The 24767-nt window shown below is 34.4% G+C and overlaps 1 protein-coding gene and 1 pseudogene across 1 annotated transcript; one reads left to right on the forward strand and one right to left on the reverse strand.

The window, feature by feature from the left end:
- Positions 1–2446: 2446 nt before the first annotated feature.
- On the reverse strand, positions 2447–3282 carry LOC120167227 (shaggy-related protein kinase alpha-like). The gene is made up of 4 exons (XM_039176304.1): positions 3128–3282; positions 2873–2963; positions 2693–2752; positions 2447–2589 (listed from the first exon to the last, which is right to left on the reverse strand). Exons 1-4 carry the CDS (start codon positions 3133–3135, stop codon positions 2470–2472), a joined length of 279 nt encoding a protein of 92 aa, XP_039032235.1. The 5' UTR covers positions 3136–3282; the 3' UTR covers positions 2447–2469.
- A 7656-nt stretch (positions 3283–10938) lies between these two features.
- On the forward strand, positions 10939–18073 carry LOC120167338 (annotated as a pseudogene).
- The last annotated feature ends 6694 nt before the right edge of the window (positions 18074–24767 follow it).

The following is a 24767-nucleotide window of genomic DNA, read 5'->3' on the forward strand; positions in this document are numbered from 1 at the left end:
TATCGATGCACTGACAGTGAATCGATGCATCCCTTTGAATATGTATCGATGCATCACCATGATGCACCGATGCATGCCTTGAATATGCATCGATGCATAAGACCATGCACCGATGCATTCGTCGGGTTTTGGGTTAAAATGCTTCATCTTCTTCATTTTTCTAAAACCCTAAAATACTAAACACTCCTGTCGTTCGACCCCGCTCACCCTCAATCTCTATTTTAGCTCAAAATCAACGGAAAATCATCGGATTCTTCAAGTTTTTCATCTCCTAAACCTGGTACAATCATTAAATAGCGCAAAACATCTCCCCATTCCACTCAATCCAAATTTTTCAAGGTAATTTTTCAAAAACCTCTATTTTATTGATTTTTGAACTTAGGACTAGTTTAGATTAGTTCTAGTTTGAAATAATTATCGGGCATTGGTTATATGATGATTCTAAATTAGTTTTAACAATCAATTTCGTCAAAAACACACAATTTCTCAAATTTTTGTTAAATTTCGAATTAAAAAAAATCGAAAATTAGTAATATTTTTTTATTCAATTGTGTTGTTTTAATGAAAAATATACATATTATGATATTATTTTCAAATAGTTTTCAAAACTTTGCCCATTAGGATTATGTTAGAGAACCATGAATTATTAAGGACTCATTTGAGTTTTGGGATTGATTTTTGTGCATACATATGTTTTTAATTGCAGGTGATATCCCATTTTTTTCCTTAATCATGTCAAACCCCAAACGCCCTAGGTCATCCTCGAGTCGATCCAACCAAAATTGACCTCCCATTCCCCAACCACAAAACCCAAACAATCCTCCTAAAACCATCTTCAATACTTGTTTTAACATGCCTAAAAATCAAAGAGATGAATTGTACTCTAGGTACATGAATTCTTTCCAAACCTATAGAATTAGGGAAGAGCGTATTCCTTCACTACAAGCAATGATCAAAAATTGACTTTGAATACCTCCCTATTCTTAGAATATGGAAGTTTGATAAACTTTTTTCTCTTCAACCTATCGTTTTTCACCAACTTGTCAGCATTTTTTATTCCAATGCGGTTTGTATTCAAAACACAACTCAATGTGGAACTATAGTTATCCGTTCCTATCTATTAGGACAATATATTACTATTGACTCCAAAACTATAGCCACACATTTTGGTTTAGATGACGATGGTTTGTATAATGAGAGAGAAGATGTGGAATATCCATATCTTCCTAATGCTAGTGTCAGTACCTTTAGATCTCATCACGATCGTTTTCTCCACTTAATGATCTCTTGGTGGTTTAGACCATCCGGAGGTAGGTACTCTACACTACGTATTAGGGACTTATGGTGGATGCACTGTATAAAGAATAAAAAAGAAAATAAATTTTCCACATATTGTTTTTAGTGAGCTTGTCGATACCATAAACATTATCCCTTCAAAGCATATCGAAACCTTAGTTTATGGTTGTCTTCTAAGCAATCTCTTTATCAAACTTGGCCTAGATGTCTCCCTCGACAATCCTATCCCACTTCAAAACCAAATCAATATCACATCCTTAAAGAAAGCGGATTGGAAATTGGATGAGGTCACTGACTTATGGGTTTTTCGACCCGGTAAGCAAACTCCGGGAGCTAGTTCTTCACGAGCTGCTCCTAGCTCTTCTCGCATTCCTCCACCAGCACCGGATACGGACGATGATTCTGAACTCCAGCAGCTCATGCGAGACATCGATGAGGAAGTTCCCGACGATGCTCCTCCGGCACCGGAACCAGCTCTGCAAGAAGATCAAGTGCCTCCATACTTCCGATCTATCATGGAGACATTTGATTTACGTTTTTCTTCCATTGAATCTCATCTTACTGCAAACAATGAAGCGATGAATCAGCGCTTAGACAATTTGGAAGCTCAACATATGGAGTTTCAGTCGACGATGCTAGCACGCATGGATGCTCTCACTATTGAGATGCGAGCTCGTTACCCTCCTCCTCCTCTCGATCCTTCTATGGATGAATGAACTTTATTTTGATTTGATTGTGTTTGAACTTGAACTTAAAAACTTGGATTGACATGACAAGTTCATTCACTTTGCAGGTAAGGGGTTCTATTAAAATCAAAAAACGAGGCAAATGTCACAGTAGAAAGAGATATTTGAACATACCAAAAGGTTTTGAGGTTTGATGTTCCGATGACACACACCAATGCTGCGATGGATGTAAGACAAAGCCCTAAATATCTACCAAACATCAACTTTTATTAGCATCTGAGATGATTCAATTAAAAAGAACACGAAAAACCAAAATTTTAAACACCAACATGTACATGGTATGTATAAAGTTTCACATATATCAATGGCATCCTTTGGTTCAACTTGTTATAGTGCTTAATAACACGATGAACAGTTTCAGGTACATACTCAAGTACCAAATTGAGATAAAGTTCATCCTTCTCTGTTGTAGAAAAAAAGCAATGTTTCAAAGCCACAACGTTTGGGTGGTCAAGAAGTCGCATTGTTTGCAGCTCACGGTTCTTGTACCTCTTATCTTGAAGAACTTCTTTATAGCAGCAGTTTCACCTGTCTCCAAGCACTTTGCCTTTAAAAAGAAAAGAAAAAAGAAACAATGAACATCCATATAACCTAAAAATGATGATTAGCAAGTTATGCCACCTTTCGCGAAGCAAACAAGTGTTTCTTACCTGGAAGACAACTCCAAATGATCCATGTCCAACCACACGCTCAGCCATGTAACTTATAGTCTGGAATTTATAGTGTTATATTAGAAGATGTCATGTAATGAAAGAAAATGGGGAAGAAGGATAACTAATGTCTAACGTTTAATCACTGCAATTAAATCTCAAAGCAGAGAGAAGTAATACCTGTTTCGGCTGACCATTTCTACCACCAATCGTTGTCACAATTATATGCCCTGTCTCTGTCCCATTACCATCCAACTGTTGCTTCCATTTCCTAAAATTAGAGATGATCCATGAGTCATAGAAGCATTTCGTTTTCTTTTTGGTTTACTAATGAAAGCGAGTAGTACTCGGTAATTATTAAATTAAATGATTAGAAATGCAAGCAGGGAATCACAATGGTAAAAGGAACAAAAAGGAGCGTTCAAAAATGCATACTTTTTCATCTCTAATTTTCATGTCATTCATCTCCTCGGGTAACTTCTCGACACCAGCAGCACTAGATTCTGTTACACCAGAAGTAGGCACCGTGCCCCCAGAAGCCATCTTTAAGACAAAAGAGTGTCCTCCTAATTTTCCACCTCACAGCCAATCATTTATCTACATTGCAAAAGGACAAAAAGATGTTACTAAAACTCAACTGAGACAACAAATATTTAAAACAACCTCTAACATTAACTGCACCATGAAGACAGTACAAACTCACAAATACCCACAAAAAATCAAGTGCAATAAACCCCTTTTACCTATGTAGCAATCCAACCTTAACACACACACACACACACACACAAAACACTCATCCCCTTTTCAAAACCAGCAAGAATCTTAACAAATACCAATTATTTTAGCCAGAATATAAACTGCAACAGTTTTGAGCCCATCAAAGCACAAATTTTAGCTTTTGTCTTGCATATACATATACGTATACTATCAACTTACATACGTATATATTATCACAGGAAATCTCCACATCTAGCTTAAACAAAAGGATTTTAAGATATCATTCAGACAAAAAGGAGCTAAGGAGACTTCAAAAAATATAATAGCAAATAAAATGAAGCATAAACTGAAATAATTTTAGAATTTATTATTACTATTATTATGAATTGGTTTGATTTCTTTTATTTATTTTTCATTATTTATTGACTTGAAGAATAATTATTTAATATAACCTACAAGCAAGATAAGAAATTATTACATATGAAAATTATTATTTAAAGGATAAATTACACAAATAATTCATCGACTATAAAATGCTACTTTGTTAAGTCTTCCGACTATTAAATGTTACAATATTCTTTAACTAAATGACATTGTTCTATAACTTTTAAGAGTAGAAGAATTCAACAAAGTGACGCCCTATAATCGATGATTATTTTATAACTTTTAATAGTCGAAAGATTCATTATAACTTTTAATAGTTTAGAGATTCAACAAAACAACGCTCTATAGTAGAGGAATAACATTTATTCCTTTACCACATAGACCACTTGGTTCGTGCGACTACAAGCAAGGTTAAGAATCACATATGACAATTATTACTTGAAAGGCTTTTAGTGAAGACGCAATGTCTTCCGGCGACTTTTCCGAAGACACACTGTGTTCTCGGCGACTTTCCAAAGACGCATTGTGTCCCAACGACTTCCAACAGGTATTGTAGCATTCACACTAAACCAGAAAATAATTTCGATTAGACCTTATTTCAACGAATAATGTTTTAACAACCCTACAACAGAAAATCAACCCTTCATTGATACAGTTAGGTGGGAGAACTACTATACAAATCATTTTCTATTGGGTCCACCTTTTTCTTAAAAAAATTCAATTATATCACCCTCGTCCATACTCATCATCTGCTCAAAGTTACAATATATTATTTACTAACCACATTAATTCACTAATAATATTAATTAAATTAAACTATGATCGATACAAGATTGTAAAATAAAGACATAATATTAAAAAATTGTATTATTTGATGAAGTAGTTACTTTGGTATTATATTTTAGAGTATTTTGGCATCTAATTTTATTTTGAGATAAAAAGGTCTCTCAATGAATGATAATCAAAGTCAACAAAACAATTAATATTCCAAAATATGAATATTTTGTCTTAAATATTAAACATTAGTTGGTCAAAATGCTAAAAAAAGAATAAGGTCAAAGTGATTATTTAGTTAAACGTTAGAAGTTATCTTACCTAAAATGCTTAAAGAAAAAAAGAAATTAAATGACTATTTAATCAAATATTAGGCGTATTTTTTAAAATTATGCCTAGGAATGGGCACAAGACTCAAACTTGATGGTCTTCGACGAGAGGGTCTCCTTGTGGCTTATGTTTTTTTCTTTCAAAATTCAAGTTTGAGTTGGATCAGGTTTTTAGAAGATAAGTTCGAGTTCAGATTTTGGAAGAAATATTCGACCGACCCAATCCAAAAAAAAATGTAAGTATACATTATATATTTAGAGATAATTGCATTATTATTATTCTCTCTCTATATATATATTCAATTAGATCCTTATTTTATCAAATAAAATTAAAAATATTATATATGTTTATATATTTGTGTTGGATCAAATACATGTTTTATTTTAAAAGACTGGTCGGGTTTTAGGTCGGGTGGAGTCACCATAAACTAGGGTTGAATCAAATTTTTGATGGGAAATGTATTTTTCTCGGGTTAATCGAAAACTCGATCCAACCCAACCTATACACATTCTAATTATGCCTAAAAATAGAAATTAAAATTCTAAAAAATAAAACTTGGAGCATAAAACATAAATTATTATTTAATCACTATATTGCGTTAAATAATATTATATAGTTAATAGAAATAATATTTAATTAAATTTAAAATCAATTATATTTAGATCCATTATAAAAATGATGCTATTTTTTATTACTTTTAATCAATATTTTAAGAGATTCCAAACTCTACAAATGATTTTGGTTTAATAATAAAATCTATTTTAGAAATTTCTAATATTAAGTTGGAGTTTTATCTTATGCAAGTTTTGTAAATTTCCCAAAATTTCTGCAATTGTCTCTCCTCCGCCGCTAAGCTTCTTCCTTGTCTATATTCTTAATTTATAGTTGTTTCGTGGGTAGGGCAATTTCAACCCAACAAATAAAGTTTGGTATTCTTTTGTTTATTTCATTTGAACCCTAATTGGTGCCGCCGTAAACCTTCATTTCTACTCCGCCGCAAAGCTAGACTTCCTTGTCTTTGTTCTTAATTTATAGGTGTTTCATGGGTAGGGCGATTTCAATACTCAATGCCTTAATCGGCGGTTCGCTTCGGTGCCGGTCCATTCATACCTTAATCCAAAGCTCCCAACACAAAGTGCGAGTTTTGTTCGGTGATTGATTTAACTTCCCCAAATTTCGATTTTTTTATTATTATTATTTCCGAAACTTCTGGTTTAGCTTTCCAGAAGCAGCCCCTTTTACAGCCATCTTGAAATTCAGAGTCCCTCCCCAAAATCATCAATGGTAAATCAATTCCTTCCATCTACTTTTGTTAAGTATTATTTTGTTTTTGTTTTGTTTTGCATGTTTTAATTAGGATTTGGGATTGGCAGGTTTTAACTGGCTTAGATTAGCATTATTGGAGGGAAAAATAAGAATTTTGAAAATATTGATGATTTAGACAGAATTCCCAGGAACCCTGTCATGCAAATCTCCCACCTTTCGTCTCTTGCCCGTCAACTACGAGTCACTTGATCACACTTTTGTTACATGCACGAGTAATCCCTCACCTTCCTTACTCTGTCGAGTAATTTCAGTTCATAGCTGCACTATTACCTGAGCATAGCTGTATTGTATGAGATTAGTTCTCCCCTGACCTCAGTCTGGTCTGTAACAACACAATCTGAAAGGAGAGTGGTTGATTTTGATTTTTTTTAATTGCTAGTATTGTACAAATGCTGTATATTTTTTCATGCGAAATCTCTTTATATGTTTTCTATGAAGCTTTTCCCCTTAACTGCCTTGTACAAATTAGTTACTCCCTAATCTAGACGATCATATTATGTTGCCTTTATGCCATAATATTTTCAGGACTAGCGGGGCTGCTCGGCTGCATTAAATTAGATTTTGGTGTCTGCAATCTTGGCGCCTCTTTGCTTTGTGCTATTTTCAGGCCAATAGTCTTGCGCATTTCCTTGAAAATCCTCAGAATTATCTCAATAGGAGAGATGACTACGACTGGTATGAGAAATTTTAAGGAAAAACGGATTTCAAAGAGGCGGCGACTGAGTAGACATGGGCCCAATTGGTCGGATCTCCCCCTCGACATCCTTGAACGTATAATTGGACGTTTGCGTTGGGTAGATCGAAGCCGGATACGAGCAGTTTGCAAGGCTTGGTCAGTCCCAAACACTTGTATTCCTGCTATTGGTGAACTCCCTGGGCAATGAAATTTTGTTGGCGTTATGCCTCTTTGTATCTAATTCAAGGTGAGTGCCGGCTGGACCCTCTTTCCAGAGAGTACTTGTCGAAGAAAGGAGCAGAGGACTAGAGTATCTACTTTCCTTGATGCCCGACCTTGTGCTTCTTTATATGGGTGGGTTCTTTTCAAAGTGTACAGCTTTATTGAAGAAAAAAAAGAGTCCCTCTTTTGTACTCTCCGTTAACAACTGAGGTAATTAGGCTTCCGATTTAGGGGGTCTCCCACATTTCAGGTGGCGACGTCTGCCTTGAATGCAACATCCCCAAAATGTACCATCTTTCTTTTGTGGAGTGAAAATGGAAAAATTTGTATTAAGTTATGTTCTGCCGGTGATTGTTCATGGAAGACTTTTGAGTTTGATGGTTTTGATCGGTTTAATCGTGCTATTGATGCTGCCTATACCAACGGAGTTTATTGTGTTTTTAGAGGAGGTCAATTGGGTGCCTTCAATGTTGAACTTAAAGGTTGGACTATTCTGGTTGATCATTGTCCACTCGTTGATCATTGTCCACTCTCACGAAGTAGTGTGCATTATGCTAAACGCATTGTGTCTGGTGCAGATCTGCAACTGTGTCTGAGCATCTTTGGAATCCTCCTTGATTTTGCAAAGATGAATTGGGTTTATGAAAATGATTTGAATAACCGGGGTGTTATCGGGTGCACTTCTTTCTCTGTTCCAGCAGTGGGGGAAGCAAATGTATTGGCAAATACCATATTCGCTTCTGGTACTTTGATGCACCCCAAAGTTAGATTTTATGGCAGCACATCTCCAAGGCAGTCGAGACTCTAACCGTAAGTGTTTGAGGCAGCAAAGTGCGACAGGATTTGGATTGAACTCCGTTGGGTGGTATTTGGAGAGCCGATGATTTGATTCATGCTGTCTAGTTGAATGCTGCAATGCAAGCCAACCATCAAAGCATTTTTATTTGTGTTTAGATCATTAATTATTCCTGGAACATCATAGTTTTCATGAATGGAGTTTCAATTTTAGTAAGTATTCCTGGTGCTTCATCAGAAGATCTTTGACCTTAGTTATGGGGTTTAGATCATGGAAAGAAGATTTAGCTAAGAATTGATAAAACCATAATAGATTAACTAAGTAATAAATAAATTTAAAGAATTGAAAGTTGATGAAAACAAACCTTAAAACACAAGACTCCGATACATATATAGAGAGAGAGAGAGAGAAAAGGCTTAATACCCAAATAAGTGTCCGAACTTATTTTTCGCACTTTTTCTTGAATAGGCGCCTATAGTAATTTTTCGGACCATTTAGGTGATTAATGTTTTAAACGTTAAATCACTTTAAGTGTCCGAATCGTCAACGACGTTAATTTTTAAAAAATATATAATCTGTTCTTATTTTATATAAAATTTTTAAAATTATCGAATTGTGACACATGTCACTTAACGAAGAAAACTAACAGTCTGTCGATGGCTTGCCTCAGTTTGAGTGACAGAATAAAACGTTAGGCGTCAAACTGGAACGAAATAAACGTTACACATTAAACTGGAAAAAAGGGAATAGGTTGGACACCTTTTGTATATTTAAACCTTTAGTAAAATGGGTTAATTTTTAGGCTTAATACCTAAATAAGTGCCCAAACTATACATTTTTTCCCGAATAGGTGCATACAGTATTTTTTCCATAATAGGTGCCTACAATATTTTTTGACCATCCAGGTGCCTAACGTTACAAACGGTACCACTCTAGGTGCCCGAGCTGTCAACAGAGTTAATTTTCACTGTTAAGTGACACGTGTCATAATATGACAATTTGATTTTTTTTATATTAAATAAAAAATTAAAATATATATATTTTTAAAAAGAAAACACATAAAAATTGAAATAACCCCAAAACATTGAGGACATTCATTTCAACCCTTAAACCTATGCTGACCATTGCCCTTTGTCGTCGACGAAGCTCCACTCGACCTCACCTCCCCCATAGACCAAAGTCCCTATGAAATCATGACCCATCGACTTTTTATACCCCGCAAACCCTATGATAAAAATCGCGATCCCACGCGATTCCGACGCTAATCGACGACAACTATGGCGGTGTATAACTAGGATGACGTCAGAGACTATATCGGCGACGATGATCGTGGTCGAAAAGGGCGGTGGCGGTGGTTTAGTGTTAGAATTTGGAGATTTTAGGGATTTTGAGGCTTTTTTGTAATTTAAACAAAATTAGAGTTTTTGTTATAAATATAATAATATTTTTAATATTTTTTAAAATATAAATTAAAAATTTATCAGATTGTGACACATGTCACTTAATAGAAAAAACTAACGACTGTTACGTCCTGAACACTTAAAGTGGACGTGTTTATAACGTTAGGCACATGAATGGTCCAAAAAATATTTTAGGCACCTATTTAGAAAAAAAAGGTATAGTTTGAGCACTTGCTTGGAGATTAAGCCAAAACAAAAAATCGGTTATCAACGATAAATGAACAATAATCTGATTTGGTGTTTGAGTCAAATTTAGAACAGTGTCAGCATAGAGAAAGACTTTAATTCTAAAGGTAAACTTAAATTCAAAATTTTATTTCAGTTTGTCCTTTATTTTCGTGAAAAAAAGAATATTATCAATGATAATAATTACTTTAATAAAAATATTATTTTCATTTGTTTGATAATTATTTATTAGTTCTTATAATTTCAGATAAAACTATTTTGAGATAATGAATTCTATTTGACTAAGATAATTATTATTTGGGTGTATTTATATGTTTATTTAATGTTAATTTACTATTAAAAATTATTACTTATTTAAAAATTATTACACATATTTAAATAATAATTCATATTGAATATTTTTATTAATATTATATATAATGTATTTAATATTATATTTTAAATATATTGTTTTAATGTCTAGCTCATTAAATAAATATTGATTAAAAATGTTCGATTAAGACAAGTTAAATTTGAACCTTGTTTCTTATACGAGAATTTGACTTGTAAGTTAATCATAATGAAATATTATAAAGTACTCGAATTTTTTCGATAATTAATGTATTAATTACTAAATTTTTGATAGTACGTTACTTTTGAATTCTACACTCATTAGAAAGCTTGATCATCATTTAAGGTGGTTCCCAACTCTAAAATATATTTTAGTATAACTTAAATAATTATTTTTAGTTCTTAAAAGTTAACTTAAAGTCTTATCATATATGATGAAAAAAATAAATACAATCTGTGTAATCCTTTTAAATATTCTAGTTATATTTAATATGTCGAATGTAAATTTTTTATAAATTCGCATTTAACAGAAAATTAACTCCAAGTTTTGGGGGTCAGGGATGTTAAAAGGCTAGAGTAAGCAAGGTTCTTTCTCCCACGGGAAGGTGCGGTCGCTCAGATTCCTTAGTGGTTACTCAGATTCAGCTCGTGTTCTGTCCAAGTAAAGCAAAGATTCCGTTCGCGGTGGCAGAATTGGAGGAAAGCAAAGCATGTCTGCTTTCTTGTTCTCAGATGCTACATAACGGCCGGGTTTTCACTCTGTCTCCTCTTTGAACGATTTTGTGTTCTGTCCGGGTAAAGCAAAGATTCCGTTCGTGGTGGCAGAATTGGAGGAAAGCAAAGCATGTCTGCTTTCTTGTTCTCAGATGCTACATAACGGCCGGCTTTTCACCCTGTCTCCTCTTTGAACGATTTTGTGTTCTGTCCGAGTAAAGCAAAGATTCCGTTCGTGGTGGCAGAATTGGAGGAAAGCAAAGCATGTCTGCTTTCTTGTTCTCAGATGCTACATAACGGCCGGGTTTTCACTCTGTCTCCTCTTTAAACGATTTATTTGGCTTGGCCACTGCCACTAAAGACAGTTTTTGTTTGTCTTTTTGGGTTCTGCTCTATTAGTAAAACTTTAAAAATCATGTTTTCCAGAAAAAGTCTCGATCAATTTATCTTGCAGCGGCCAGAAGTGTTTATCAGCTCAATCCATCGGACTACTGAATTTCTTTGGGTTTTTGAGGATGAGAAGATGGTATACCGTGAAGTTAGCTTTGTCCCTGGTCTGTTGCAAACTTTTGACGAGATTTTGGTTAATGCTGCGGATGTTAGATGGCGTTGTCCATCTATGGATTCTATTATGGTAAACATTGACGTTCCGCTCAATTTGATATCGGTTTATAATAATGGTGAGGGTATTCCGGTTGAGGAGGAAGGAGGAGTTTTCGTGCCGGAAATATATTTTGGTCAGCTTTTGACGGGAAGTAATTTCGACGACGATGTCAAAAGGATCCGAGGTGGTCGATATGGTTTTGGAGCGAAGATTACAAATATATTTTCGACTGAGTTTGTCGTGGAGACCGCCGATGGAAAACGAAGGAAGCATTATAAACAGGTAATTTTATTTTAATTGTTAAAGTTAATTTTATATTAATAATTTATTTAGTAATAGAATGTAAAATTATTATACTTGTAAGAATTTTGTTTTCATCTCTTATTTTGATTGTGAATGTGGTTTATGTTTTAGTTAACAATCTTTAGGTAGGCAACTTGGACTTATGGTTGGTAGTCCTGAAACTGTGGTTCTATAGAAGCTTTTGTCGTTAGTTATGCGTTGACGTTAGTTAGAGTATTGTTGGGGTTGTTTAGGTGATTGCTTTCGGTCTTTGAGAACATCTTAGCTTGTGTTTTTTATTCGATTGCAGCGGGGGTCTGGATCGATTTCTTAAGTGTGTAATTTGTTCAGATTATTGTCTGTGGAGTGAGTCTAGGACTATATAGGTTTCTTTGATGAGAGGGTGAAGGGAGTGTTTTTTGGATGTCCATGGTGTTGTAATCTTGTTTCCGAGGTGGTTATGGTGGATTTATCATTCAGAAGGTTAGGATGTTGTTCTTGAGGATTTTTGTGCTTGATGTTTTGGAGTCATGCAGTTCTTGTTTGCTCATTTGTGGAGGCTTTGGGGTGGGCTGGTGTTACTGTCAATTGTATTATGTGGTTTGTGTTTTTATCCTTGGTTGATGTGGTCTGTTGAGGTGAAATTTTTCTGGTTTTTCGAAGAATTTTGTGGTAGGGTTGATTGACTGATGTTTTTGTTGGTTGTTTAGTAATCCGTATTCCAAATTTTGGAGGCTTTCGATGAGTTTGTGTTGGGTTCTTCAGGTTATTATAGCGGTATCGGTTCTTCTTTTTGCTTTTCTGGTTGTTCGTTCTGGAGCTGTTGAATTGCCATCCCTCGATCCAAAAATTGAGTAAACTTAAAATAAATACTATTTTTAATCGTCTTAGATTAATCAAGACTGAATTTGTAAGTGTTATATGACACATATAGTTCTTCAGTTCATCCAAGTTTTTGAAGCAGTTCTTGGAGATTGATAGTTGGGAATTTTCATTGGAAGAGGATTCTTTTGAATTAAACAAGTGTTTAGCTCATTATATCATATTAAACATCTCCTAAATCTTGTTCATGGATGCAATTAATTTGTATAGATTAGATCATATGCACCTGACCTTCGGATTGATCGCATAATCCCATTTTTCATCAATCTAGTCATTAACTTGAGTGCTAAATGTCTATATATTCAAAACACATGCACGATATTGGTAAATTGTTTGCCAATATTATAGTTAAATGCCCTTAAAAACTTTGCATGTAGCTTACTTTAAACATCAATTTCTCATTTATTACTCAATTGTTTTGAACTTATTATAAACTGTTTTAAATGTATCATAGAATAGAATATAAAATCATGATTTTATTATTCAAACCTTCAATTTTACAGATAAGTAGTTAATGCAGTGACAAATGAATCTGTCCTTTGGTAATAATTAGTCAATTGTTGATGCGTTTTTTCTTTATAATTTCTGGTTATTTAGTAATAGAAACGTTAAATTAGTATACTAGTAAGAATTTTGTTTTCATCTCTTATTTTGATTGTGAATGGTTTTATGTTTTAGTTAACAAAGTAAAATTTTAAATTTAAATTATATCTTGTAACAGAAGTTCACAGACAATATGAGGCTAAGGACTCAACCTATTATTGAAGAATGCGGTGAAGAGGAAAATTTGGACCAGAATTACATTTAAGCCAGACTTAGCTAAGTTTATATGATGAATTGGAAAGCGATATGATTGCATTGATGAAAAAAAGAGTATTCGACTTAGCTGCTTGTCTTGGTAGCAATGTAGGTCAAATTCAATGGACAGAGTCTTGAAAATTCATTTATCAAATATGTGGACTGTTACCTTAAAGCTGTCTCTAAAACAGAAGCCGAACCCCTCTTAAGGTATTAAAATTTATTTAACTCGTTAAATTTGATGTTACACAAAAAGATTGATTCATTTAAAATTTTGTTATTTCAGCTTGCACGAGAAAGTTGATAATGGGAGGGCCAGACTTAGCTAAGTTTAATATGATTGAATTGGAAAGCGATATGATTGCATTGATGAAAAAAAGAGTATTCGACTTAGCTGCTTGTCTTGGTAGCAATGTAGAGGTCAAATTCAATGGACAGAGTCTTGAAAATTCATTTATCAAATATGGACTGTTACCTTAAAGCTGTCTCTAAAAGAAGCCGAACCCCTCTTAAGGTATTATAAATTTTATTTAACTCGTTAATTTGATGTTACACAAAAAGATTGATTCATTTAAAATATTGTTATTTCAGCTTGCACGAGAAAGTTGATAATGGGAGGTGGGAAGTTTGTGTGAGTTTCAGTGAAGGGCAATTTCAACAGGTATTTTTTTCATTCATTTAAATTTTTCAAAGTTTACAGAGTAATCTATATTGATATTGTTGTACTTAACAGATCAGTTGATCACGTACTGATCTTATATCTAAATATGTCATGGAATCAATAAACAAGAAAAAGAGGAAGAAGAAGAATCATGTGAAAGTTGCTGACGTGAAGAACAATATGTGGGTTTTTGTCAATGCTCTTATTGACAACCCTACTTTTGATTCTCAACTAAAGAAACTTTGACACTTGATCAGAGCAAGTTCGGCTCTATATGTGAACTTTCAGAAGATTTTTTGGAGAAAGGTTAGTTTTCAAAATGCTAATTTCTATTCAGGTCAGGGCAAGTAATAATTTATTAATTAATTTGGCTCTTGAATGATGCAGTTTATGTTGAAATTGATGAATTGGTAAGATTGGCAAAGATATAAGCAGCTCGGTAGAAGTTCAAGAATTCTCAATATTCCAAAATTATCCGATGCTGCTGAAGCAGGAGGCGTAATTCTGAACTCTGCACCTCATTTTAACCGAGGGGGATTCGGCAAAATCACTTGTAGTAAGTGTTCTTTATTTTTTTTTGTACAAGTAAGAGCTTGCTTTAACCTTTGTGCATCTTATTTAACTCTTGAGTGACTGAATAATCATAAAATCAAATAATCCTGCTATGGAAAAAAGTTGGTCAAAGAGTATTTCTTTGGCTCATGTATCGGTGGGTCACCAACTAAGGAATTTGAATGGAGAGTGGATTAAGGCATGGTGACCTTTTGTCTCCGTTTTATTTGTTATGGTGTCGAAGCTTTCAATTTAATGGTGTGAAAGCCATAGAAGCTCCAAATTAAAGGTATTGTCTTGACTAATTCGAGGTTTGAGATTACTCGTATGTAGTTTGCAACACCACCATAATTTTCTTTGAAGCAGAATAGTCTAAGGCCTAGCCATTAAAAGGTTACTTAATCTCTTTGGACTGAAAATTAATTACTTGAGGTCGAAGTTTTTCCATGATAAGGTAGATGATGAAAGGGTTGCGAAGGTGGCAGATGTCATCGATAGTGAGAGGAGGTTTCTTTTTAACTATCTTGGAATTCAACTTGGAGATAATTTTAGAAGATTGTCTACATTGAAGTCTATTATTAGAAAGTTTAAAGAGAGACATACATCAATAGTAGTATACACCATTCCTTTATTCTATTTGTCAATCTTTCGAGTCCCTATACTAGTTGAATGAGTTTGAGAAACTGAGGAGGGAATTCTTATAGAGTTGAAGCAATGTAATAAGAAATATATTGAAGGTCAGATAGAAGGTCATATCTAAACCAACATTTGCACGGGGTATTGAGATCTGCTGATTGATTAATAGAACCTTGAATCTATTAGGAGAGTGTGCTGGGGTACAAGAACGAGAGAGACTCTTTATAAAGACGTTTTAGTGTAGAAAAATCTGGTGATGGTGGCTTGACATGGATAGCAAACACTAATTAGATGTGTAATACACCAACTATTTGGAGCAACATCCTTGGAATCAAGGGATGTGAATATCAGCCTTTGGGAAGATATAGGAGCGTTCCACTTTCTGTGTGAATGGTGTTGAGTTTGTTAGGACTGATAACATATCCTTATGGACTACTATTTTTTATGGATAATATGGTCGATAACTTTCCAGTGGTGGGGACTAACTTCGGTGATGTTGCATTCTATAAGAGATTTTGTGTGTCAATGCGTTAATGCTCCCTTAGTGAGAATTATTAGGAAAAGATGAAATGCTTTCTGCGAAGCTTGTGGACAATATGGATTATGAGAAACCGTATTGCGCTTCAGAAGAAGAAAAAATGGAATAATATTAAATCGGTTTTTTTTTTATGTACATTACAATCTATGTATTGACTTAATGCATTTGAAGACTCGAATTTAATTCAGAAATCAATATGTGGGTCTCCCCTTTATTTGTGAAGTTGATAGTAGTGTAAAAATTATTAGAGGGGGTGTGGTGGGGTTGGCACCCTCAGAGAACTCTAGGAAGTTCAATGTGAACGGTCATCCAAATGTTCGTCAAGCTTGACATGGTGTGGATAGATATTAATAGATGTCAATGGAGGATTAGTGGTATGTTCCTTGGCTTCTTTGGAATTTTGCATTCCAATATTGTTGAGCTTAAAGCCATTTTCAATGAGAAACTGTGTGTTTCAGAAGAAAAAATGGAATGGAGATTGTTGGATGTGATTCGAGGGTCGCATTGATTTGTAATAAGAACTCTCATCCATGAAGGTTAACTGTTATTTTCAATGAGATTGACTATTTTATTGTTAGCATTAAATATGTGTCTTTAGTTAATCTGTTTTCATGTGACAAATTGCTTATATCTTTAGTTTGAATTTAGGTGTTCTTTGTTGTATTGTATGCTATTTTGTTAAATGTGTTGTTTTCAATGTCTGTAGGTAGTGTGATTGCAACACTCCATTTTATTTCCATGTTCTTAGCTGTATTGTTTTAATTATTAGTAAAGTAATTATTATTGAGCAAACGAAAAATGAAAATTGATGTATTATCTTAATCTTTTAATGCAATTTTTGTTTTGCAGGAGGTTGGGCTTAATGTTGTAGAAAAAAATACTATGGTGTTTATCCATTGCGAGGTAAAATTCGCAATGCGAGCACGACCACTATTGATGAGCTGATGAAAAACACTGAATTGAAGAATATCAAGCGTATTCTTGGACTCGAATTGAGGAAAGAGTACGAGAATGTAGATACTCTGAGATGGACATGTTATGATTATGACTGATCAAGATCTTGACGGGTCTCACATCAAAGGGCTTTTAATAAATTTTTTCCATTCATGCTGGCCATCATTACTGAAAATTGAGTCATTCTTGCAGTGTTTTATTACTCCTATTATCAAGTATGTATTTTTTGACAAATAATTTTATACGTGAACAATGAAATGTTTACTTATAGTCTTTTTATAATTAATCTTCTTTCTTTATATAGGTTACAAACAATGAGGAAAATAGGGTGGAATATTTTGATTCCTTACATGAATACGAGGAGTGGAGAAAAAGCATGGGGCTTAAGGTGAAAGAATGGTCGATCAACTATTTAAAGGTTTGCCATTAACTAGTATTGATTTACTCAGCTATCTGTTGTTTATGTTTTGTAGTCATACTTCATTTTTTTTTCATTGTAGGGGTTGGGATCAATCACAAAAGAGAAGGAGAAAATACTTTGGAGAAATAGAAAATCGTTTGAAAGTGTTATATGGGAAGGTGTCGAAGACCAGAAGGCATTGGAGCTGGCATTTAGTAAGAAAATGGAGAACAAGAGGAAAGAATGGCTGCGAGACTATGAGGTTATTCTAACATAGTTATATAATTCTAACAAAAAATTGATTCTAGATTCTAAATTGTAAAATTCATGATGTTTCAGCCTAGTTACCAGCTTGATCTCAGTGTGAAGAAAATCAGTTATGCTCGATTCATCAAGAAGAATTTGTTCATTTCTCCATGCTTGATAACAAGAGGTCAATCGCTTCTGTTTTTGATGGCTTTAAGACTACTCAACGAAAGATCATTTTCTGTTCTTTTACAAAGAACTTAACAGAAGCGATAAAGGTTTCAGAGTTTTCAGGTTATGTTTCCGAACATTCTCGTTACCGTCACGGTGTGCAAAGTATACATGGTACAATTATTTCAATGGCAAAAGATTTTGTTGGTAGTAACAACATAAACCTTCTAATGCCTAGCGGAATATTTGGCACACACGACGAGGTTAGTTGATGATCATCTTGATTTTAAAAATTATCTTCTACTCTTTTCTATTCTAATACAAAACCTATTATTTTCACATTAAAGGGTGGAAAAGATGCAGCAAAACCTAGATACCTATCTGTTCAACTTGCTCCTATTACTCGTTACTTATTTCCGGAGGTTGATGATAGTTTGCTGGACTACTTAGAGGTTGATGATCGTTTAGTAGAGCCTCGCTGGTAAATTTAGAATAGCTAATATTTTGCATTGTTAACCATGTAATATTTTGCATTGTTAACCATGTATAATATAACGTTAATGATGTCTTTTTCTTGGTTTTTAGGTATGTACCAATTTTACCATTGGTTCTTGTTAATGGGAGTGAAGGAATTGGGACGGGGTGGAGTTCTTTTGTTCCTAAGTATGATCCAAGAGAAATAGTGACTAATTTAAAGCTGTTGCTGGATAACAAGGTTACTTTTGATCAATGGTGCCCATGAACCTTGGTATAAGGTTTTGGGGGAGAGATCGACGAAGTCCCTACATCAAATTCCTCTTACATTATTAGTGGAGTGATAGAGACCGAAGAGACAACAGTCAGAATCACAGAATTACCTGTAGGTTTAAGTGCTGATATGTATAAAAAGACTTTGGATTCCATCTTGTCCAAAGAAGATTCATTTGAGGTATCTTCTGCTACTCTCAAAACTATTTTTTCAAAAAATTTTGTAATAACTTTTATTGTGTATGATTTGTAGAAATATGAATGTAAACAATGCAACGGTAAGATTATCTTTGAGGTCATCATGAAAGAGAAGATGGCAGACGATGTTTTGTTAGAAAAGTTGAAGCTAACAACAAAAGTCAACACGAGTAACATGCATCTGTTTGATGGTGAAGGAAATATTAAGAATATACTCCATAGAAGAAAGTAAGTATGTATCGAAACTATTTTTTTTGGATAAATGATTGAAATATTGACATTGAATTGGCGTGTAAACGCAGTCCTAGCTGGATTTTATCGGACAAGGTTGGATTTATACGTGAAACGAAAGGTAAGTTCCTTAGAGTTTCGTGTTTGTTTGTATCTGATCAGAACACAACTTATTAGTTTCAAAACTCTTCTTACAAAATGAAGAATAGAGAATGTTAATACTGAAAAGATTTATCTTTTACATTAAATAAAATAAGTCCACATCATTTTTCCAAGCTTAGATGCCATTCATCGCATCCCTATTGCTGCAACATTTTGAAATTTTAAGACAACCTATTTGTATGCTGCAGAAGGCCATGGAGGATGCTCTTGAACAACAAATATCAGAGAAGGAGATAAAATTGAAGTTTATCCGCCATATTGCAGAGCGAAAAATTGACGTTCATAGGAAGAAGCCTCATGTATTGGCTGACTTGCGAAAGGCTTTCCCTGAAGCAACAGAACGCGATTATGACTTTCTACTCTCTGTGACAATCACTGATCAGTTGCTTGAGAAGTTCAATGAGCTTTGTTCTGAAAAGGATAAACTCGAGAAGCAACTTATAGAATTGAAGGGATCCAATGCACGTTCTTTATGGCGGAAGGAACTTGATGAATTCCTTACTGAACTTGCCGTAAGAATCAAGTTTTCTGTTAAATCATGTGATTTCATATAGTTTACAGAGTTTATGATATTTAATTCTTTTTTCTGTAAATTAGAAGCAAGACAAAGCCTATCAGGAAGCACAAGGCAGAGGAAAGGGTTTGTATTTTTGTTTTCCTTTGACCTGCAGATGTTTTTTGGTTCAAATTTTCTGTTCCCCTGAAAATTGACAATGATTTCCACTCGGTTCAACTAGAAAAAGCTCCTCCTGATGGCTGCGGTGGCCGTAACACGACAGCAGCAGAAGACACACTGATCAACCAAGATTCAGAGGGTGTTGAATTACCACCGGCTAACCGCAGATCCACACGTTCAAGAAAACCAGTGATCTATAAGGATCATATGATGTATAACTAGGCATAAATGACAGGGAATTGAAGGTTAGATGTTATTCTGTTAACTATCTAGTATCACAGACAGCTGTGCTTTATGCAATTCTAAAATTGTATCTTTTTTTAGTCAACTGTATAAAATTTATTTGGTGTTATGTGTCTAACTCCCTTCCGCTGGTTGACCTTTTCCCATTCGAAAGGGTCAATTACGAAGGAGGTTTTTAACGAGACCTCCAACTTCTATCCAAAAAAAAAATGTGTCTAACTCCCAGCAGGTGATTCTGAGCCTGTTAAGATATTTGAGAGGACAGCTAGTTCAGTGAACAATCAGATAATAAACAATAAATGTGATCCTTCAGAGAAGTGATTGGTTTTGATGGGATCGTATCAGTTTAATTCTCAAGTAGAAAACTACATTTTTGGAGTGGGATGTGTTAGAACTCGGTGTTTTAATTGCAGGGAGCTGTTAATTTTGCATTGATGATGTCTATCTCAAATGGAGGGTGGTTGTCCACTTGATTACAACACCTTTTCTACAGTTTACATCTTATGGAATTGTTTGTAAAAAATGACATCACTTTTCCTGTCAAATATGTGAGATTGTTTTCTTTGGATTTCTGTGTTTTATTTTCAGAGGAACTTAATACGGGAAGCTACTGCATTTCTATTAGATGTTCTGAAACCAAATCTGCCAGAGTATGCTTTTCTTCAAACGAAGGTTATTTCTTTAAAAATGCTGGTTCACCTAATTTTTTTATATAATATACTTAATTCTTTTATCTGCAGGTCTTGGAAATCAATATGGTAACTTTTCCAAATGTAGCTGATGCCATTTTAGCCAATGGAATGTTCAGTCATTATGATTGTAAGCTGGTTTGTATGTACGAGGTCTGCAGGTAATATCTTGTTAAAATTAGTATTGTGGCATTTTGACTGATTTTTACACTGAATTAATTGTAAATCCTTGATTAAATGTAATGCCTCTTCTGCAACATTACACTGAGTTGCTAGATATTAAACTTGTTATTGTGAAATATACACATGCAACTTTTTCTTTGCCCCCATCAACAAGTCACGAGATCACACTTTCGTTACCTGCGGGACAAATCCATCACCTTCCTTACACCGTCGAGTAATTTCAGTCCATAACTGTATTGTATGAGACTAGTTCTCCGTCTCCCCTGCCCTGTTATAGCAGTCTGGTCTGTAGCAACACAACCTGAAAGGAAAATGATTGATTTTTTTATATATTTTGCTAGTATTGTGCAAATGCTGTATATTTTTCAAGTGAAATCTTTTTATATGTTTTCTATCAATGTTTTTCCTCTTAACTACCTTGTACTAATTACTTACTCCCTAGTCTATACATCTATACAATCATATATTTAATTATGTTGTCTTTATGCCATAAACTTGTTGTCTTTACGCTGTATAACTCCATAGAGGAAAGTAATTTATCGAAACTATTTTATTTTGGATAAATGATTGAAATATTGACATTGAGTTGGCGTGTAAATGCAATCCTATCTGAATTTTTTCAGACAAGGTTGGATTTATACATGAAACGAAAGGAAAGTTCATTAGAGTTTCGTGTTTGTTTATATCTGATCGGAACACAATTTATTAGTTTCAAAACTCTTCTTATAAAATGAAGAATAGAGAATGTTAATACTGAGAAGATTTATCTTTACATTAAAAAAAATAAGTCCACATCATTTTTCCAAGCTTAGATGCCATTCATCGCATCCCTATTGCTGCAACATTTTGAAATTTTAAGACAACCTATTTGTATGCTGCAGAAGGCCATGGAGGATGCTCTTGAACAACAAATATCAGAGAAGGAGATAAAATTGAAGTTTATCCGCCATATTGCAGAGCGAAAAATTGATGTTCATAGGAAGAAGCCTCATGTTTTGGCTGACTTGCGAAAGGCTTTCCCTGAAGCAACAGAACGCGATTATGACTTTCTACTCTCTGTGACAATCACTGATCAGTTGCTTGAGAAGTTCAATGAGCTTTGTTCTGAAAAGGATAAACTCGAGAAGCAACTTATAGAATTGAAGGGATCCACTGCACGTTCTTTATGGCGGAAGGAACTTGATGAATTCCTTACTGAACTTGCCGTAAGAATCAAGTTTTCTGTTAAATCATGTGATTTTCATATAGAGTTTACAGAGTTTATGATATTTAATTCTTTTTTATGTAAATTAGAAGCAATACAAAGCTTATCAGGAAGCACAAGTCAGAGGAAAGGTTTGTATTTTTGTTTTCCTTTGACTTGCAGATGTTTTTTGGTTCAAATTTCTCTTCTCCTGAAAATTGACATTGATTTCCACTCGGTTCAGCTAGAAAAAGCTCCTCCTCATGGCTGCGGTGGCCGTAACACTAGAGCAGCAGAAGAGACACTGATCAACCAAGATTCAGAGGGTGTTGAATTACCACCGGCTAACCGCAGACCCACGTACAAGGAAACCAGTGATCTATAAGGATCATATGATGTATAAATAGGCATAAATGACAGGGAATGTTTAATATTAGAGGTTGAGAATACTTTGTCTATTGAATGAACTGGATTTGTATTGTAGTTTTCATGGTTATTGTTGTAGATAATACCAGCGGGAAGAAAGCTCTTCGACAACGAAGAGAGCTCTAAATAACTCGGAAGTACCAGAGTTAAGGGAAGTTCAGGAATATGAGGATTGAAATGAAGACTTGGTTTCTTTGTTTTTGTTATTCCAATTGAGAAAGGTCAATTGCCTTTTCCATTGATCTGCTTGCAGTTTCAGTCTCCTCAACTCTGTTTGCGACTTGTGTTGAAATGAGACCCTTGGTCTCCCTAGTAGCTTTTCGGCTATTCATGTCGGCTTCTTTCCTTAGATACTCAGGGTTCATCAATGCTGCTTGCTCTGCAGCCCTTGCTGTGCATATCATAACAACAGATTCATCACTAACTTCATTAGTCTCCATTTCATGCTTAAGCTTTGTTTTCCAAAGATGGATTATGATTATGAAAATGATTTGAATAACCGTGTGTTATTTATCAAGTGCACATCTTTCTCTGCTGCAGCAGTGGGGAACAAGTCAATTAGCAAATACCATATTTTATGGCAGCACATCTCCTAGTAGGTCGATACTCTACCGTAAATGTGTTGAGTCAGCTAAGTGCAATATGACTAGGATTGAACTTCTGCAAGGTGGTATTTGGAGAGCTGATGACTTGATTCATGCTGTCTATTTGAATGCTCCAAAGCAAACCAATCATCATTGGCATTTTCTATTCATGGCAATAAAACTCTGCCGAAAGTAATTATTGCTGGAACATCATATGATTTGATGAATGGTATTTCAATTTTAGTTTTAATTGTTTGTTCTGCAAAGTTCAATCTTACTTGGATAAAATGCAGTGTTTTTTTCCCAGCTGAGCATGGTGAATTTCTTTGGTTGCCTGAAGATAAAATGCAGTTTTTTTAATCGTATATATTGCTTGTTTCTGAACTTTTTGTTCAAGTTTTTAGGAACTGCTTAGCAACTTAGCACGTAGAAGCGATGCTACAGCAGAAATTACTTCAATTTATGTCCAATAAGACAAGAAAATGTGTTTGAATTCTAGTCATGATGTGCTTGGCATACTTGTAAAGATAGTATTTAATAGGAGAAAAAGTTCAGTATTAATTTTGTATCCTTTGATTTTTGTTCTTTATATTGCTTTAAACTCGTTTGCTTTGGCATTGCTTTTATAACTCAACTGGACAACTACGGGGAACATTTCAAGATCAGTTGCAAATATTTAACAGAGAGATGAAAGCAAAAATGAAATCACAACAGATGCCTGAACAGATGAAACTTATCTGCCGTCTCAATTTTTTTTTAATTTTTCTTGTAATGGTTCCATTTTCTGTTAATTCCTCGCAACATTCATTGTTCCTCAATGATAGTTGATCATGATAGTTGATAGTGAGCTTGATTGCATTAGCTTATCAAACTGTTGTTGTTTCATGCCTAGGTTGTATTTTGGAAATGGATTAGCCCAAAAATGCTTGGCCTGGTCACACAGACCTCCGTGTATCATTGGTCAATTGAAGGTTGGATGTTATTCTGTTAACTATCTAGTATCACAGACAGCTTTGCTTTATGCAATTCTAAAATTGTATCTTTTTTGAGTCAACTGTATAAAGTTTCTTTGGTGTTATGTGTCTTACTCCCAGCAGGTGATTCTGAGCCTGTTAAGATATTTGAGGACAGCTAGTTCAGTGAACAATCAGATAATAAACAATAAATGTGATCCTTCAGAGAAGTGGTTGGTTTTGATGGGATCGGATCAGTTTAATTTTCAAGTAGAAAACTACATTTTTGGAGTGGGGTGTGTTAGAACTTAATGTTTTAATTACACAGGAAGCTGTTAATTTTGCATTGATGATGTCTCTCTCAAATGGAGGGTGGTTGTCCACTTGATTACACACCATTACTCATCTTTTTCTACAGTTTTCTGCTTATGTAATTGTTTGTAAAAAATGACATCACTTTTCCTGTCAAATATGTGAGATTGTTTTCTTTTGGATTTCTGTGTTATTTTCAGAGGAACTTAATACGGGAAGCTACTGTGTTTCTATTAGGGTTTGGGAACACTGCCAATCCCTGGATGTTGGACAACAACATACTCCATCCTCTCTCTTTTCCTATCCAAATTCTCACTGTGTAATCGAACCAAATCGCTCACTTGTTTATCACTCAACATTGTGTTATCACATTGATCCTTGGCTATATTCACTGGCCCCATCCCTCGAAGAAGTATCTCTTGGTACCCTAACATCCGATGAGGCTTTACTCGAAGGTCTCTCTCTAGGACACTCCTTACTATCTTCAATGGCAGAAGGCTTGGAACAAATGCAACCCATCATGCACCAAAACCACCCCCAACAAGAGCTTATTTCAGTGCTTCTTACAGTCACTAACCATCCTTCATAGTTAGGATGTATTATTTACTAACCATTAATTCACTAATAATATTATTTAAATTAAACTATGATCGATACAAGATTGTAAAATAAAGACATAATATTAAAACATTTGTTTATTTGATTATTTGGTATTATATTTTAGAGTATTTTGGCATCTAATATTTTATTTTGAATAAAATCTCTCAATGAATGATAATCAAAGTCAACAAACAATTATTATGGTTGTCCCTTGTTCCCATATGTAATGAGGTAGGGGGGTAAGATAAT

Source organism: Hibiscus syriacus, unplaced genomic scaffold, assembly GCF_006381635.1.
Source record: "Hibiscus syriacus cultivar Baekdansim isolate YM2019G1 unplaced genomic scaffold, ASM638163v2 tig00111671_pilon, whole genome shotgun sequence".
In the NCBI taxonomy this organism is placed as follows: domain Eukaryota; kingdom Viridiplantae; phylum Streptophyta; class Magnoliopsida; order Malvales; family Malvaceae; genus Hibiscus; species Hibiscus syriacus.

Coding starts and splice junctions, on each gene's coding strand:
- LOC120167227 (XM_039176304.1), bottom strand. Junction 2,753..2,872: donor GAAATGGTCAGCCGAAACAG/GTATTACTTCTC, acceptor TATAAATTCCAG/ACTATAAGTTACATGGCTGA. Junction 2,590..2,692: donor CATTTGGAGTTGTCTTCCAG/GTAAGAAACACT, acceptor TTCTTTTTAAAG/GCAAAGTGCTTGGAGACAGG.